The 15,872-nt window shown below is 36.3% G+C and overlaps 2 protein-coding genes and 1 pseudogene across 3 annotated transcripts; 2 read left to right on the top strand and 1 right to left on the bottom strand.

Annotated features, from left to right (window-relative positions):
• The first annotated feature begins 2,508 nt into the window (after nt 1-2,508).
• LOC109084863 (dolichyl-diphosphooligosaccharide--protein glycosyltransferase subunit DAD1) lies at nt 2,509-3,842 on the top strand. Its single transcript, XM_019099506.2, has 3 exons — nt 2,509-2,812; nt 3,192-3,347; nt 3,457-3,842. Exons 1-2 carry the CDS (start codon nt 2,602-2,604, stop codon nt 3,320-3,322), a joined length of 342 nt encoding a protein of 113 aa, XP_018955051.1. The 5' UTR covers nt 2,509-2,601; the 3' UTR covers nt 3,323-3,347; nt 3,457-3,842.
• A 459-nt stretch (nt 3,843-4,301) lies between these two features.
• On the top strand, nt 4,302-11,938 carry LOC109084862 (annotated as a pseudogene).
• Nucleotides 11,939-13,086: 1,148 nt separating this feature from the next.
• LOC109084844 (proenkephalin-B-like) lies at nt 13,087-15,640 on the bottom strand. Of its 2 annotated transcripts, none has more exons than XM_019099492.2 (3): nt 15,499-15,640; nt 15,127-15,264; nt 13,087-14,535 (listed from the first exon to the last, which is right to left on the bottom strand). In XM_019099492.2, the coding sequence occupies exons 2-3, from the start codon at nt 15,250-15,252 to the stop codon at nt 13,903-13,905; spliced, it is 759 nt and encodes a 252-aa protein (XP_018955037.1). In that variant the 5' UTR covers nt 15,253-15,264; nt 15,499-15,640; the 3' UTR covers nt 13,087-13,902. The 2 variants fall into 2 exon arrangements, with proteins under 2 accessions (XP_018955037.1, XP_018955036.1); XM_019099491.2 differs by having other exon boundaries at nt 15,486-15,623.
• Nucleotides 15,641-15,872: the final 232 nt, after the last annotated feature.

Genomic DNA, 15,872 nt, shown 5'->3' with positions numbered 1-15,872 from the left:
ACAGTATCTGTCCTGTACTGTAAATGCAAAACAAACAACTGCCTTCTGCCATGAAGAACAAACAGCTGCTTGCTGCCACCTACTGGACAAACACTTTGTCTGTAAGGGTTATGAAGTCACATGTAGTAATAACTGAAATATTTCTGTAAATACATTTATAAACAAACAGTGATGTTAAAAGAATTGATTTAGCGTAACTCTCTTTCTTTTTGGCTGAGAAAAGTTCTGCTGAATTTGTACTACTTGCAGCAATACAGTAAAGCCAAACACATTTTTATGCATTCCAGAAAATGTTTGACAAACTGCTGTTGTGAATTTTTGTTCTTTACTGTGTACTTCTTTAAGTGTCCAGAATGCTAGAAATATGATGGTTCAGACTTATTAACATTTAAACTAATTAATAAGTGAGATCAAATCCTGCAGGAGTTAACTTGTCAGTATGTTACATGTATATAATGTTGTGTGTAAAGAAACTGATATTTGATAAAGCTTTGGCCATACACATATCTTTTGAATGAAATGTTGAATTAGTACTAACGTTTTTTTCCTACTTAAACTTTTTTTATATTATTATTGCAGTTTTAATTACAAAAAACATACGAAAGCAATAACATATAACATAAAAAACAAATACCTACTGTAATAAATAAAAACAATAAAAAAAAGAAAGCAATAAGAAAATCAAATGTCCGTAAACAAGTTTAAATAATTAAAATTATTCAAAGAGTAGATTTAAGGCTTTAAAATAATTTACTGTTGTTTTTTTTTTTTTTTTTTCTTTGTTCTACTTGATCTTTAATTAGCAAGGGAAAAAAAACAACAGTATTCAATATTGGAAAGATAAAAGGGTAAGTAACATTTTTATATAGCCTATATATATATATATATAATGCTATTCTGACTCATGCTTGTCACGTGATGTTACTCACCGCTTGGACATTGTCATTTCTAATTTTTGGATGATGCATTTAAAAAATGGTCAGATAGCAACCTTTGCATATCAAAAGGGTCATTATTTTGTTTATTTGGTGTAATGAAATGGGTTTATGTGGTTTAAGTTTCAAAAAACACATTATTTTCCACATACTGTACATTATTGTTGCTCCTCTATGCCCCACCTTTCTGAAATGCATCGATTTTTACAAAACGTGTTCTGAAAAGCGAGGTGTATGCTGACTGGCCACCTATCCAGTGCGTTGTGATTGGCTGAATACCTCAAGCGTGTGGCAGAAATGTTACGCCCCTTAACATACTAAGCCATCTCCCGGCACGATGAGACAAAACCAAAAAAAAACATTACAAACAAGGCATTTGTTGCATCCAGTGGGGACATAATTACTGATTATAATGACTTATACTGTGTTTATGAGTTGCGTATCACACCGCATAAACATAAAACCATGTCTGCATTTGTGATCGGAGAAACGACAAACATCAAGCGCTACTCTACACTGCTTAAAACTCGAGTTTGAATCATCAGTGGCGATATTGTTTAAATATAAAACATTTACTTACAAGCTGTGAGTCGGAAGTGCCAGACTGTCATTGCAAAGTTGGAACTGTCTCACTTTATAGAACAGCCTTTGAGCACAGACCCATTGTAGGCCAGTCTGCAGGATCAGAAAACAGTCCTCCATAAAATGCGCTGCACACATCTGAATATTTGGGCTGAAGAACTGTTCTGGAAGAGTGTTGTAAATACAACTTAACCACTGATTTCTAGTCGTGTCCTCTTTTGGAAGGCTTTCACAACAAAACACACAGCATCTCCACAACATGGCGGCAACAACAATACTACAGCGAACATTTGGGTGGTGTTATGCAAATCTTTCCACATTGTGACGTAGACATGTGGGGGCGTTTTAGAAGGGCGTGGACAAGTCTTAACTTATATAAAGACTATCTCTTTGGATTTGAGACTTTAGTCTTTGTGCTACACACAGGTGAGTGGGCCTGTACAAACCACCTGTAACACACTCTCCTCTATGCACACTAGACACTGCTGTGTGTACATAATCCCACAAAAGACTCAGTAATATGTGTATGTTTTCATGCTCATGCACTACAAATCATCGTGCACTGCTCCCAGCCAGCTGCTTGACTTACGATGTTTCTCTTTGCACATGTACAGTATTATGTGAAGCATTCCTATAGTTTATATTTTTTAGTTTATGTACAGGTAAACTTTTATATATAGTATATGTATAGTCACAATCTGTCAGTAGGTTAGTTGTGTATAGGTTTATACTGTCTGTATTTATGTAGCACCGTGGTCCTGTGATGCAGGACATTTCGTTCCACTGTATGTCCACACATGAAGAGGAACGACAATGAAGCTCAACTTGAACTTGAACTTTGCAACTTTACAGATCTTCTTTATTCACCAAGAGCTTGTAACACTCCAAAGAGAAAGGAAAAATTGAAATCGCATCATATGACCCCTTTAAATACTTTCCAAAAGAGAGGTTGTAATTTTGAGCCATCTAGCGCCCCCTGGAGGAAGAACCCCTCTGTGCGGCACTGGAAACTGTTATTTACGTAAACGTTATTTATGCACACGTCAGCATTCGGTGTTGTTTGGCTTTTAAATCGATATTGAAAATGTCAAATTCAGTGATTTCTGTCATTTCCAGGTTTTTGGAGGAATACGCGTCCAGCACGCCGAACAAACTGAAAGTGATAGACGCGTATCTGCTGTATATCATGATGACTGGAGCGCTGCAGTTTCTCTATTGTTTATTAGTCGGCACGTTTCCGTTCAACAGCTTTCTGTCTGGCTTCATATCGTGCGTTGGGTCGTTTATTCTTGCAGGTAATTGATTTATTCTTGTTGCTTTTCTCTCTCTCTCTCGTTATTTATGTGCACAATAAATAGCTATCCAGTGTTGATTTAACGTGATAGTTTGTTTATTTTTGTATTTGTATAGAAATTATTACCATGCAATTTACTTTTTTTACCCTTCTATTTTAATTCCATTTTATTTATTTTCAATGACACGACTCCATCTCCACTGTAGGTAATTGATTCATTCTTGTGCGTTATTTGTTAATGTGCACAATAAATAGTTCTTCAGCTTTGACATTAGGGGATAGTTTGTTTGTTTTTTGTTGGTATTACATAAAATATTCATATAGCCTACAAGTACTTTTATTTTTTATTGCATTTACTAATATCTCCATGTCTTCTTCAGTGTGTCTGAGAATCCAGATTAATCCTCAGAATAAAGGCGAGTTCTTGTCCATCTCACCAGAAAGAGCCTTTGCTGACTTTCTGTTCGCTCACACTGTGCTTCATTTGGTTGTTATTAATTTCATCGGTTAAGGTGTCCACATGTGCTGATAAAAAGGTAAAATAAACTGACTTTAACCTATAGCAAAACCCAACCCTTACTGGTTTTATAGACTATAAATGAAAAGTGCACTATCTGTGTAATGAATTTCTGTCTCTTTATGCAGATTGACTGTCAAGAAACGACCAAACCTGGAAAGCTCACGGAAGCAGAGAATAAATATCATGTTTATGATTGCAACACTGACAGCACCTACACCTTATCAAGATTCCCAGCGCTGTGACAAATCCTCAAACTTCCCTACACTACTCGACAAAAAAATGACATTTCATGAGACAGGGGTCAATTTTGGGCCCATTTCTGTTGTCTCACAATAATCTGTGATGATTGGAGAGAATTCAGTCGAGGCTAATATGCTCAACTGGAGTGTATCTTCATATTATTTTTCTTTTAATTGCAAACATGTTTGTACATGTTTCATTATCAGTATTATATAGATATATATATTTAGCTTTATTCAGAAATAAAACATAATAAACCATGTTGATTTTTGTTGTTTGTGACCAGAACAATATACTCTAAACTGTTCTTCTGAATACATATCATCATCATCATATGCCTCTCTCTCTCTGTGTGTGTGTGTGTGTGTGTCTGTGTCTGTGTGTGTGTGTGTGTGTGTGTGTGTGTGTGTGTGTGTGTGTGTGTGTGTGTGTGTGTGTGTGTGTGTGTGTGTGTGTGTGTGTGTGTTGAATGCAATGTAAGACGCTTTGGATTAAAGCATCTGTGCACTGCATAAATGTAGCCTATATGAGAAAAGTAAAGAGGAAAATAAATATGCTGAATGCATTAAAACAGTAAGACTAATATGCACATTAGAATTCAGTCCAACTTTTTTGATGTGAATTTTATTTTATTTCTTCGTACACTTTGTGTAGGCTAGCTACTTACTGTTAACTATGAAACCAACTTCTTGTGAACTTTCCACAAGGGAGGCGCAAGGAGCCCAAATCTCCTTTATTATGCGACAATGAAATCTCAGTAAAGTAACTGTGCTTCTTCAGCGCTGGACAATGAATTAAAGTTTATTAGCTTTAAAATAACATAAAACTAAATACAATAGAGATATGAACTAAAAAAAAACAAAACAACAAAAAAAGATTATTTGGTCCGCCTATTTCATCATTACCTTTTACGCATCTACTCACTTCGTGTTCTATTGTTTGACGCGCCCGTGACGTCACGACGCCAGCGCACGCGCGGTAGAGTCTGTCTGCACAGCGCTTCCTAAACACGGTTTCAAACTCTTGCGGGTAAAGATTGCGTTTATACTCTGTTTTTCTGCGCGTTATTTGAATGGCGATATTTATATCCTCCACGTACGCACATATGTACCGCTACTTTTATGTATTTAATTCGGTCAATTTGGGCAAAGCGCAAACATTCAGCGATAAACCTCAACACACTGATAATCTGTAAAATGAAGACTGTGAACGTGTTTACTGTAATTTATCATTATTAATGAATGCATGCTGTAGTTAATGTTTAGTACCAAAAATATAAGGTAAACCCATCTGATTCATAATTTTACCGTAGTACCAATACATATATCTTCCAGTAAACTTGTTTTCCTTTGAATTTAGTTGTTTTTCTTGGCACATTGGCAGATATCTGTTCTTGTTTTAATCAAAAACGAATTTAATTTTGACCAATTTCTCAGAAAGCAATGCTTCTTTGTTTATTATTTTGCTTATCGAGTAAATGTATCTTGATTTAAGAATCTTTAGACATTTAGACTGGAAAATAAGACAAAAATACAGAGGGAGAGCATCACTTTTTTGCATTGTGTGATCAGAAGCTACAGTAATTTCAATATTTGTGTGGTTTGAAGCTGATTTATTCGAGCATTAAGCTGTTCATATTCTCATTGTTTCATGGTCTTATTTGTAAGAATAGATCTGAATAATCATAACAGCAGTGAGTAAACAAACCTTTCCGCACCCATCAGATGCTGATTGACACCTGTCAGGTGCTGATGACCTCATGGCATCATCCTCTGAGGTGAACGTCCACATGGAGGAGGTGGTGGTGGTCACGACCCCCGACACAGCGGCTCAGACGTCGTCGGCCGAGGAGGAGAAGAATATACTGGTGGCGACGGATCTGGAGCAGTCTGGGTGAGCGTTTAGCTCGTTTGGGACGCCATCTTCAGCTCCCATCATGCACCTCTTCCAGACTCACAGCGGCTTTTGTCTTTTCCTGCACAGGGAACACATCATGGAGCACAGCATGGAGTCCGAGGCTGAGTCTAGTGCTGCTATCTCCCTGCCCAAGGACACTGTGTTGGGTAGGATCTGTGTTTTGCAGATTAAAGACACTCTAACAGAGCAATAATCCACTCAGATAGGTTTATCACAACAGTTTATGCAGATCTTAAAAAGTCTTAATTTGCCCTTCAACAAAATAAGACCTAAAAGGGTCTTAACCTGGAGCACAAAGACTTCGATTCAAGAAGTCATGTCATTAAATGTTGCAAACATTGTGTTGAATCAAAATACATTGACTTGAGATGCAAGTTGTACATAAGAAGTCTTGTTTTCTGGGAGACTGAACAAAATTAAATGAGTTTGTTTTAAGCAAGAACACATATCTGCCAGTGGGTTATGAAAACTTGTTTTCCCTTTGAATTAAATTGTTGTTGTTAGTTTTTATTCTTGGCCTATTGGTAGATATTTGTTCTTGTTTTGATTAAAAACGCATTTCATTTTGATCAATTTCTCAGAAGCCAATACTTCTTATTTGATGTAATTTTGCTTCTCAAGTAAATGTGTCTTGATTTAAGAATCTTTAGAAAATAAGACCAAAATACTGAGGAAGAGCATCACTTTTTGCACTTTTTGTGTGATCAGAAGCTACAGTAATTTTCATATTTGTGTGGTTGGGAGTTATTCAAGCATTAAGCTGATCATATGGTCATTGTTTCATAACATCAGTTTTGTTTTAGTATCATTGGTATACTACTATTGTTTGTTTTAACATTTTGAATGGCATTTTTCTTTTAATTTTAATTTTAAAGTTTTAATTTTTTAAACTATATTATTTATTTAAGTTTTATTGATTTTAATATTTTAACTTTTAAATGCAAATGTAAAAGTTTTAATTTTTTTTTTATTTTAAGTAATTACATTTTTCATGGTTTTAGTTAATAGTATTATAACCTTGTTTTAAATTTTAGTGTATAAGTTTTTTTTTTTGGTTTTTTTTGAATGGAGATAATGACGTTTTGAATTATTCTCATTTGAACACGGCATGTTCATATTTCCACAGTGAAAATATCTGAAGATGCAGATGTAGAGGGTGATATTCTCTACCCAATAACCTGTGGGGACAGCAAAGCCAACCTCGTCTGGAAGAAGTTTGTGTGTCCGGGGATCAACATCAAATGTGTGCAGGTAAATATGTGATATCATCTGTTTTAAAACACTACGACATTGTTTAGATACACTTCAGTTTATATATTTGTTTTTCTCTTTTTGATTTAAAGGCTTGTTCTTAAATTAGGACGGTCAAGTCAATTCAGATAATCACTGTTTATTATAATTTTCTGTTTTTAGTTAATGCGTTAATTTCCTTTAGTAAATAATAATATTATTATTATGCTTATATTATTAAATTATGCAGCAGTGCTGAATACTCATCTTGCATAAAAACAACAGATTCCTCAAACTGCATCAAAAAATGAAAATTAAATGAAAATTCTTAAAATTGTTATTACATATTATTATTTGCAAACAGCACTGATTACCCACTTTAAAAACAACATATATAAAATACATATAATTTATTTTTTTTACTTAATAAAATAATATATATATATTATAATATATATATTATATTATATATAAAATAATATATAATTATAATAATAATAAAATGATTAAGCCTGTTGTAGTCACTGTATAATATTATACATTCATTGGTGTTATTTTATGTTTTTGATGACCTTTCAGTTTTTCTAAAATGTTGTAAACAGTAATAATAAAGATTAAGCAGATTTAAATGATAATGTTTACTATCATATCTAAACCTTTTCTCTCTAGAAACATTAAGAAAATTGTTCACTCATCATGAATGATTTCAGAAAAGATCTGAAAATAAAGATTGGGAAGCTACTGCAATGTTTTGCTATAAATGTGCTGCTCTGAGTAACAGACTGTCTGCATGTCTTTGCCACATAGACAGTTTTATCTGTTCCTGAATGAATATAACTGCTTTCCATTTCCGGCGCTGAGCCTGTGCTCGTCATAATGCTTCATATTCATCACTGCTGTGTTCCAGCTGAACGAGCATCTCATCAGTCCCAAGGAGTTTGTCTATATCGCGGGAAAGTCCACGCTGAAGGACTGGAAGAGAGCCATTCGCCTCAATGGGACCATGTTAAGGTTTGAGGCAGAAAAAGAATAGAAACTAGAAATGCATCCCAGCACTGGCAGTTTGATAATAGTTTTAGATTTCATTGCTTATCAAACTAAAAATGAAAACACTGAAGGTGCTGATCTTATTTTCTGACCTTTATCATTTATTATCATCATCATATTATTACTTTTTGTGCAGTGCATTATGATAAATACTGTTTGAGCATTTATAGCATATTAGAATATGCTTTTCGTCACAGAAATAAATTACATTTAACATATATTCACATAGAATATAGTTATTTTGAGTTGTAATAATATTTAACAATTTTCCTGTTTTTGATTCTATTTATTTGATCACATAAATATTTTTTTGTTTTTGATTATATTCACATAGAAAATAGTTATTTTATTTAACAATTTTCCTGTTTTTGATTCTATTTATTTGATCACATAAATAAATAAATTAAATATAAGTAATATTTTTCTCTGAAACATAGAGCACTGAGGAGTTGTTTATAATAATAGATAAGTGAATGGTGCTATTTGGATATCATGTTGACTATAGTTTGTTCAAGATGAATGCACTGTTTGGGTGTTTCTACAGGAAGATCATGGATTCAGGTGAGCTGGACTTCTATCAGCACTCCAGACTGTGTTCAAACACCTGCCGCAGTACCAAGATTGACCTGGTGGGGTCACGAGTGTGTCTCTGAGGAGAGAGGTGTACAGAGACGGCTCCTGTGAGACCCGCGTCTGTGTGGACGGTGTGAATTCACAGAATGAACCTGGACAGTTTATGCATAGACTTTCACATTTTTTTTTATTGCACATCAGAATGTTTTTTCATGATGGTTCCACTGAACGGTTTGAGCAGTGATTAATCATTTGTATATATGTTTCAGTGAATGGATCCTCAGCTTCGATTTCGGAAGATGCGGGTGATGACAGCACAGAATGGGTGACGGCTATCGGAGGTGAGAGGTTATGTGATGTATTGTAGTTAGTCTTTGTAGTGAAATGGTTTAACGCTGTCACCGGCCCGTTCTGCTCCATGTCAGAGGACACCATGACGTTCTGGAGAGGACTGAAGGACGCTGGGCTGCTGGAGGAGGTGATGGAGGACCTGCAGGGTGAGATCCAGGAGATTCTCAAGGGCCTGGAGGAGCGAATCCAAGACCCGCCGCTTCAGGTTAAAGGTCAGAGTTAACCCGTAAAGTGCCACCCCCAATTTTTGAATACAGATGTGAAAGTGCACTATTCAATCTTAAATAGTTATAATTCATGGATGCTTTGAAATACAGACATAAGGTTGGACTCTTTTTTTTAAGAAGTTATTCTGCAGATTATTGCAGAAGTGGAATCATTTCTAAAATAATAAGTATCAAAAGTTAAAGAAGTTTAAATTTACCGTTAATAAAATATTTTTCAAAAAAATGAAAATAAAATAAAATGAAAGCCTTATGTCTAAATAAGTTATGTTCCAAATTTGAAGTTGATATAAAAAAAAAATGTAGGTTCCTGAGAGATTTTATTTAGGGCGTTATACCACAAACAGCCACCGGGCCAAAATAGCCAAATAACCACCAAATATGGAATCTTGAGACGCAGACCTTTCCGACGATATGTATTTTGTCAAGATTATAAAAAGTTTTGATTCTAAAAGACCATAATACATTTTTAAATATGACACCTGACTCCACCCACTAAGGGGAAGGAGACTGCCAAAAGATATTAAAGTACCATTTCCATGGTAACGCAATGTCCGATTTCAAAATGGTTTTCACCGGATGAATTTCGAGGTTTAAGGCTTTCAAATGATACGTAAGTTATGAGTATTACTAAAATATGTGAGAGAAAAAAGAAAACGAAAAGAGTGCCAACAGGCCTATATATGAATATCGGACGTGATGACGCACTGGAATAAAACAGTAGATTTCTGTTAATGCTTCCACATAGAACACGAACATTCACGCACAAAAAATGCAAATGTTTTTTTTCCAAACAATCCGACTAATCTTTTCAGCTTCGCAAAGCGAAAGCACGGGCCGTCCAATCAGATTTGAGCTAGGATCACATGACCGGAGCAGCTGCTGTTGCACAAAAGGGTGAGAATGGTGGCGCTGTTTCGAAAACCATTGTAAACAAACACCGAAGAAGAGTATCCCGGATACCGTTGGTATTTGAGAACAGATTTATTCTCATATGTTCTTTATACAGAATAACATTTCTAATAATTCTCCACTGAATCATGTGATCTGTAGAGCGCCGTCCGTTTTCTTCCACTCTCTAGATCTTCTGTATTAAAAAAATCGAGTAAAACATTTTTCTACACATGAAATATAAAAGCAGATGTGTTTGATTGTATATTTTTTTTATGTGTTTTTTTTGTATGTAGTTGTATTTTTTTATAGCAATAAAGGATGTTCATGACAAATATTATATATAACAGTGTAGCATTATTAAACATACAAAGAATGCATGTGTCTGCTTATTATAGAATCAAAATCAACTAGCCTATAGATCACAGTCGGAAGTTATTACAAGCATTTGATGATGGTTTAAAGTGTGTAAGCATATACGTTAATAATCACATATATTTTCAAGTGTAGCTTGATGCTAATTGTACTTCTAATTATATTTTAGGATGTAGCCTATTCTTGTAAGCAGTATAGTGTATATTATAGCAGTATATTTGTGTTTCTGGTGTAGAACCAAACTTATATATTTTTATATTATATATAAACCAAACCACATATTTGCTACTAGCCAAACATTTGGACACACTAAACTGAATTTGTTTCTCAAAAAAACAGTTTTGCTCCACAGGCTTTAATGCTTCAGTGCTTAACATTAGTTTTATAGACTAATAGGCAAGTTGTGCATATGTATGTCTTTAATATAAATTAATAATTATTATATTCATTATTCATATAACAATATCATATATAATATTTTCATGTATTTTTATATTTTAGAATATATTACCATACATAGATTATATTATTCTAGTTTAATGTTCAGTTTGTGAGTGTAACATAATTATATATGAATAATTATATACTAATGATATAATATGTATTATATAATAATAGCTTTTTATATAATATTAGTTATTATTAATATAATATATAAAACTTAATATATAATATTTTGATGTATTTTCAATATTTTAGCACATATAACATTTTTATATTAATATATATATTCATTTTTTATGTGATTCGAGCAAGAAATTTGTTTAAATATATTCTATGTCTGATTTTTGCATTTTTATTTCTGATTTAATTTGCTGCATTTGACTGATTTGATTTTGTTTATTACTTGAATCTGTCAACAGATGCTGCTCTGCTCAACAATATAGTCCAGAACTTTGGGATGTTGGACCTGGTGAAGAAAGTTCTTGCCAGTCACAAAAGCCAGATGGACCGCTGTAGGGAGCAGTACACGCGCAGCTTAGTGGGTCTGTACCTGTTTTTGGGTTTGTCTCCTCATCCAGCAACAGACTTTTTGTGCATATTGTGTGTCTGAAGAAGAAAGTGAAGTGAGCTTTAACTTTGTGCATTTATAGCCCTAGAGCAACAGTGTGACGAGCATCGTAAACGCGCCAAAGAACTGAAGAGCAAATCCCAGCACCTCAACAACGTCCTGATGACCCTGACCCCCGTGACCTCGCCTCCCACTGTCAAGCGCCCCCGTCTGACCCGTGCCGTCTCGGGTCCCGCCACTGTGGCCTCCACGCCCGCCCAGCCCACGCACTTCACCCTGCCCATCACGCAGCTCACCGGCATCCCGCTGGACAAAGTGCTGTCCGTTCCGACCCAGTCGCCCCTGATCGGTGGATACACGGTGCTGACGTCGCCCGGAGGCACCGAACTCCAGTCTGAAGGCTCTAATTTAACCGTGCTGAGCACCGCCGCAGTTACGCAGGGATCCACGGCACCCACTTTCGTCAAAGTGGTCAGTCCGTTTCAGCTGGTCACACTCCCCACAGTGGGAGCTGGAGCTACGGTGCAGAATCTGGCAGCGCCAGTAGGGGGCACAATGGGCGGCACAGTAGTGGCGGTACCCGTCAGTAGCGTAAACACTGCCACTGTGGAGACCGTCGGGCCGCAGGCGGAAGCTGCTATAGAACAGAAAGACGACCAGAAGGAGTGAAACTCTCCTGGAACCGTGTTCGGTTCAGTTTTTGATTTCAATGTAGATATGTGTTATATCCTCTATATTTGCATATAGAGGATTAACTTGTTTGCTTTTTTATAGTTCATTTGCAACTTTTTTTGCAAAAACAGCCATGGTGTGGTAATGAATTTCTTCTTTTTTTTTCTTCTTTTTTGCATTGCATTGCATTGCATTTGATTTTATTGTAATCCAATTACAATGTGGTAAAATATAGCCTGAATTGTTTAAAGCGAAAGTTCACCCAAATATTAATCATCATTTACTCACCCTGAAGTTGTTCCAAACCTGTGTGAGTTTTTCTCATGTGGCACATGAACGAAGATATTTTGGTAACCAAAGAGTTGATGGTAGCCACTGACATTCATAGGATTTTTTCTTCATGCTATGGAAGTCAATGGCTACCGTCAACAGTTTTTCTCTCGTGTTCAGCCGAAGAAAGAAATTCCTACATTCAGAATAACTTGAGGGTGAGTAAATGATGACAGAATTTAAATTTTTGGGTGAACTGTCCCTTTAAGGATGTTTTTATGAAATGTAAGGCACATTTTGTCCTTTCATGGTTGACCAGTGTGTGCATAATTTGTAGTTAGAATGTTTTTTGGATATAATGCTCACTCTATTATTTATACTGTTCACATAACATTTTCTCTTATAATTTTTTCTATATTGATGTTTCATCTTAGTATTTCTGAAAATACTTGTTACAGTGAAATCTGTACTTGACGTAGTTGATTATTTAAAGTGCATTAACCTGGACCAAGACAGTCTTGTCTTTTAAAATAAATACAAATTGTACAATACAGCAAACTGACCTCCTAAACAACGTCGTATCCAAGATTAGGGGATCAAATGTCAAATTTTAAGAATAGACGGTCAGTGAAAAAACTGAATCAGAACGGATTCCTTGTAGTTGACAGTTTTGCATTTTTCTAACACGCTTACCATAGAAAACAAGATGTTTTAGCTGTTTCACAGAAGAGGTCTGAGGCGCTTTTTTTCTTCAGCACAATACTTAGGGGAAAAAAAATACATTTCCAGTGTTAAATTTAACTTGTAATTCTGTTTTGACCAACAGGTGGCGCTATTTACCTAAACATTATTGTTCAACGTGAGTTTTGACTTTCAGATGGACATGTCCTTATCTTTTTGGAATAGAGTAAAAAAAAGAATTTAAGCTTAGTAAGTAAAATAGCAGTAAATCATGAAGTAGCATTTCCTTTTTAATTTAACAATCGTAATGAACAGGAATATGGCTTGGAAAAATTAATCACAAAAAACATTTACAGAACAATTTTAGCAGGTAAGGTTCTTGCCCTTTATTGGTCATCTTAAACAAGCATTATCTGAAGGATGTACTGATTGCTTACATGGGGGTAAAGTTAATGGAAACAACAAGTGGTCAGTCACTGAAACGTCCCGAGCGCATGATTGACAGGTTGACTGGTGATTGATGGCTTCCAGAGGTCAGCAGTCATTTGGGCTAGTAAAACACCCTCAACACGTGTAAGGTCATGACATTTGTGACCCTGAACCACAAAACCAGCCATAAGGGTCAATTTTTTTCAAAACTCAGATTTATATATAATCTGAAAGCTGAATAAATAAACTTTCCATTGATGTATGGTGTGTTAGGAAAGCACAATATTTGACCGAGATACAACTATTTGAATATCGAATCTGAGGTTGGAAGAAAAAACAAATCAAAATATTGAGAAAATCGCTTTTAAAGTTGTCCAAATTAAGTTCTCAGCAATGCATAGGCTATTACTAATCAAAAATTAAGTTTTGGAAATTCACTAAATATCTTAATGGAGCATGATCTTTACTTCATTTCCTAATGGTTTTTTGCGTAAAATAAAAATCTATAACTTTGACCCATACAGTGTAGGGTTTTGGCTATTGCTATAAATATACCCGTGCTACTCATGACTGGTTTTGTGCTCCAGAGTCACGTTTGTGGGGGAACTGAAATGCGTTGGCTTAATGAGTTCTGGTTGGGTTATCTATGATACAATAACCTATAAAGCATAGTCCTCGTACGATGAGGGCTCTTCGTCAGAGCGCACGGAGATTTTAAAATGACGCCGTAAAAACCCTCCATATCGCTTTTGGTTGTCCCACCTCAACTTCGGGCGAATTCTTCGCATGAACCCGCCGTATCTCTTCTGCAACACCTGCGGGCTGGTGTTATCCACAAAGTTGCTTCTTTTTGGCCCGAATTTGCGGAGAAACCCGCCGTAGCGTTTGGCTTCGTTTAAAGGAACGTCGTCGTCGTAAACTCCCGTTTCGTTCTCCGCAGTCACGTCTTCGCCCTCGTCGTCTTCCGTGATGGACGGGACGTCTCGCTCGCCCAGTTTCGAGAGCGACTCTCCGTATTTCTTCGCGAACAGTCCTTTCAGAATGGCGTTCTCCTTCCAGGGTGAGGAGAAAAACTTATGTTTATTCTTATCGATCCTCTTGATGAAGCCCCCGTATCGTTTGACCAGGCTGGACGCCTTCTCTTGGAGATCCTCCGCGTTTAACGCGCTGCGTTCTCCGTCGGCGTCGGGCTTGAGCTCCGCGAATTCATCTGAAAGCTCCTGTAAAGCTTTCTCACATCTGTCTAATGTACTGGTAGATGGAACGGCGCCGTCACATGCTAAAGTGCAGGTCTGCAGAAAGAAAAGCAGGTTAAGACTGACTCTGTGCACTCTTGGAAATAAAAGTTGCAGGATTTTTCATTCTGATACCCGACGTTCCTCAAAGAACGGTTTATTTCTAGTAAAAGCATCACAACTTGGCAAGTTCTGCAGAATGCATGGTGCTTTTTAATCTCATAGTAACTCAAGAACTCTATAGAGCCAAAATAGTTGGTTGTTTGAGGAACCGTTTATCTTTTTTTAAGTTTGCTCTTAATAAACAGTAATATTAGAACCAATTCCGGGATGTTATTGTCTGATGCCATAAACTAGCATTTTATCTATAAAAAAAAGTTGTCTGATGCCGTAAAGTTTAATTTTATATATGAATTTTGTAATTTAACAGCGGAAAGACATATCTAATATGATTTTTTTTTTTATTGTCGCGCTCTCCAAGGTGCTGAACGCGCGCGCTCCAGAAGGGATGCGCCCAGTTTATTTGTTAATGACAAAGAAAGCGACCTTTATCAAGTTTAAAATCTTTCTATTCCAGGGACACCTTTCTATTTTTCATATATATAATTGTTTGAAGAAGAAAAACGAAAAGAAAAGGCGTAATCTTACCAAGCGGTTCACTGCAGAGTCCAGGTCGGAGATCTGTTGCGCGCATCTCATGCATTGCGCTGAACAATCAGCCTGACTCAAGCTTGGCAAGCTCAGCATCAACATCAAAACATACCACTCCATCATCTACAGCGGTTCCTGCGGCACGAAAGAAGAAAACATGCTTTAAGTGCACTATCTTCCTAATATAGCCTAATTTTCTCTGCTGGGAGGTGTTTGAGGTTTTTTTAACAATTCATCTATAATGTTTGAGATCTTTCTTTTTCTAGGTAGCCTATGTCTTTGTCTTAGCAGTTAGACATCCAAAACCTGTTGTATACAGTGAGGCACGTGTGCCAACACAAAACCTGCTCTGTTACCTTGAGTACCTACAGAGCTTCTTGTTCTCCAAGCGTCAAGGCGATCACTTGGCGACGCTGGCTGAAACTTCTTTGTTCTCGTGTCCTTTGATAGAGTCACTCTTTATCCATCTACGGTTTGCTCTTACTTGGACTCAGTCTCCATACTTTTATTCACACAGCCACCTGAATGAACCAATGAGAAGGACGAGCCAGTTGAGTGACTGGTCCCACCCACGCGATGATGCAGCGTTTCGGGAATAATACTATAAACAATAACGAAAACGGAAAAGGGTTAAGCGTGGTTAAAGAAAAACATTATATGGATAGGCTTTAAGGTTAGGAAGTTTTGAGAAGAGGGTGTACCAGGGGTAACTTGTATTACTGAGTTGCAGTATTAGCTCAAGG

This window comes from Cyprinus carpio, chromosome B23, assembly GCF_018340385.1.
Source record: "Cyprinus carpio isolate SPL01 chromosome B23, ASM1834038v1, whole genome shotgun sequence".
NCBI lineage: Eukaryota > Metazoa > Chordata > Actinopteri > Cypriniformes > Cyprinidae > Cyprinus > Cyprinus carpio.
Note: the sequence above shows the minus strand (reverse complement) of the source record. Positions and strands in the feature narration are given on the sequence as shown.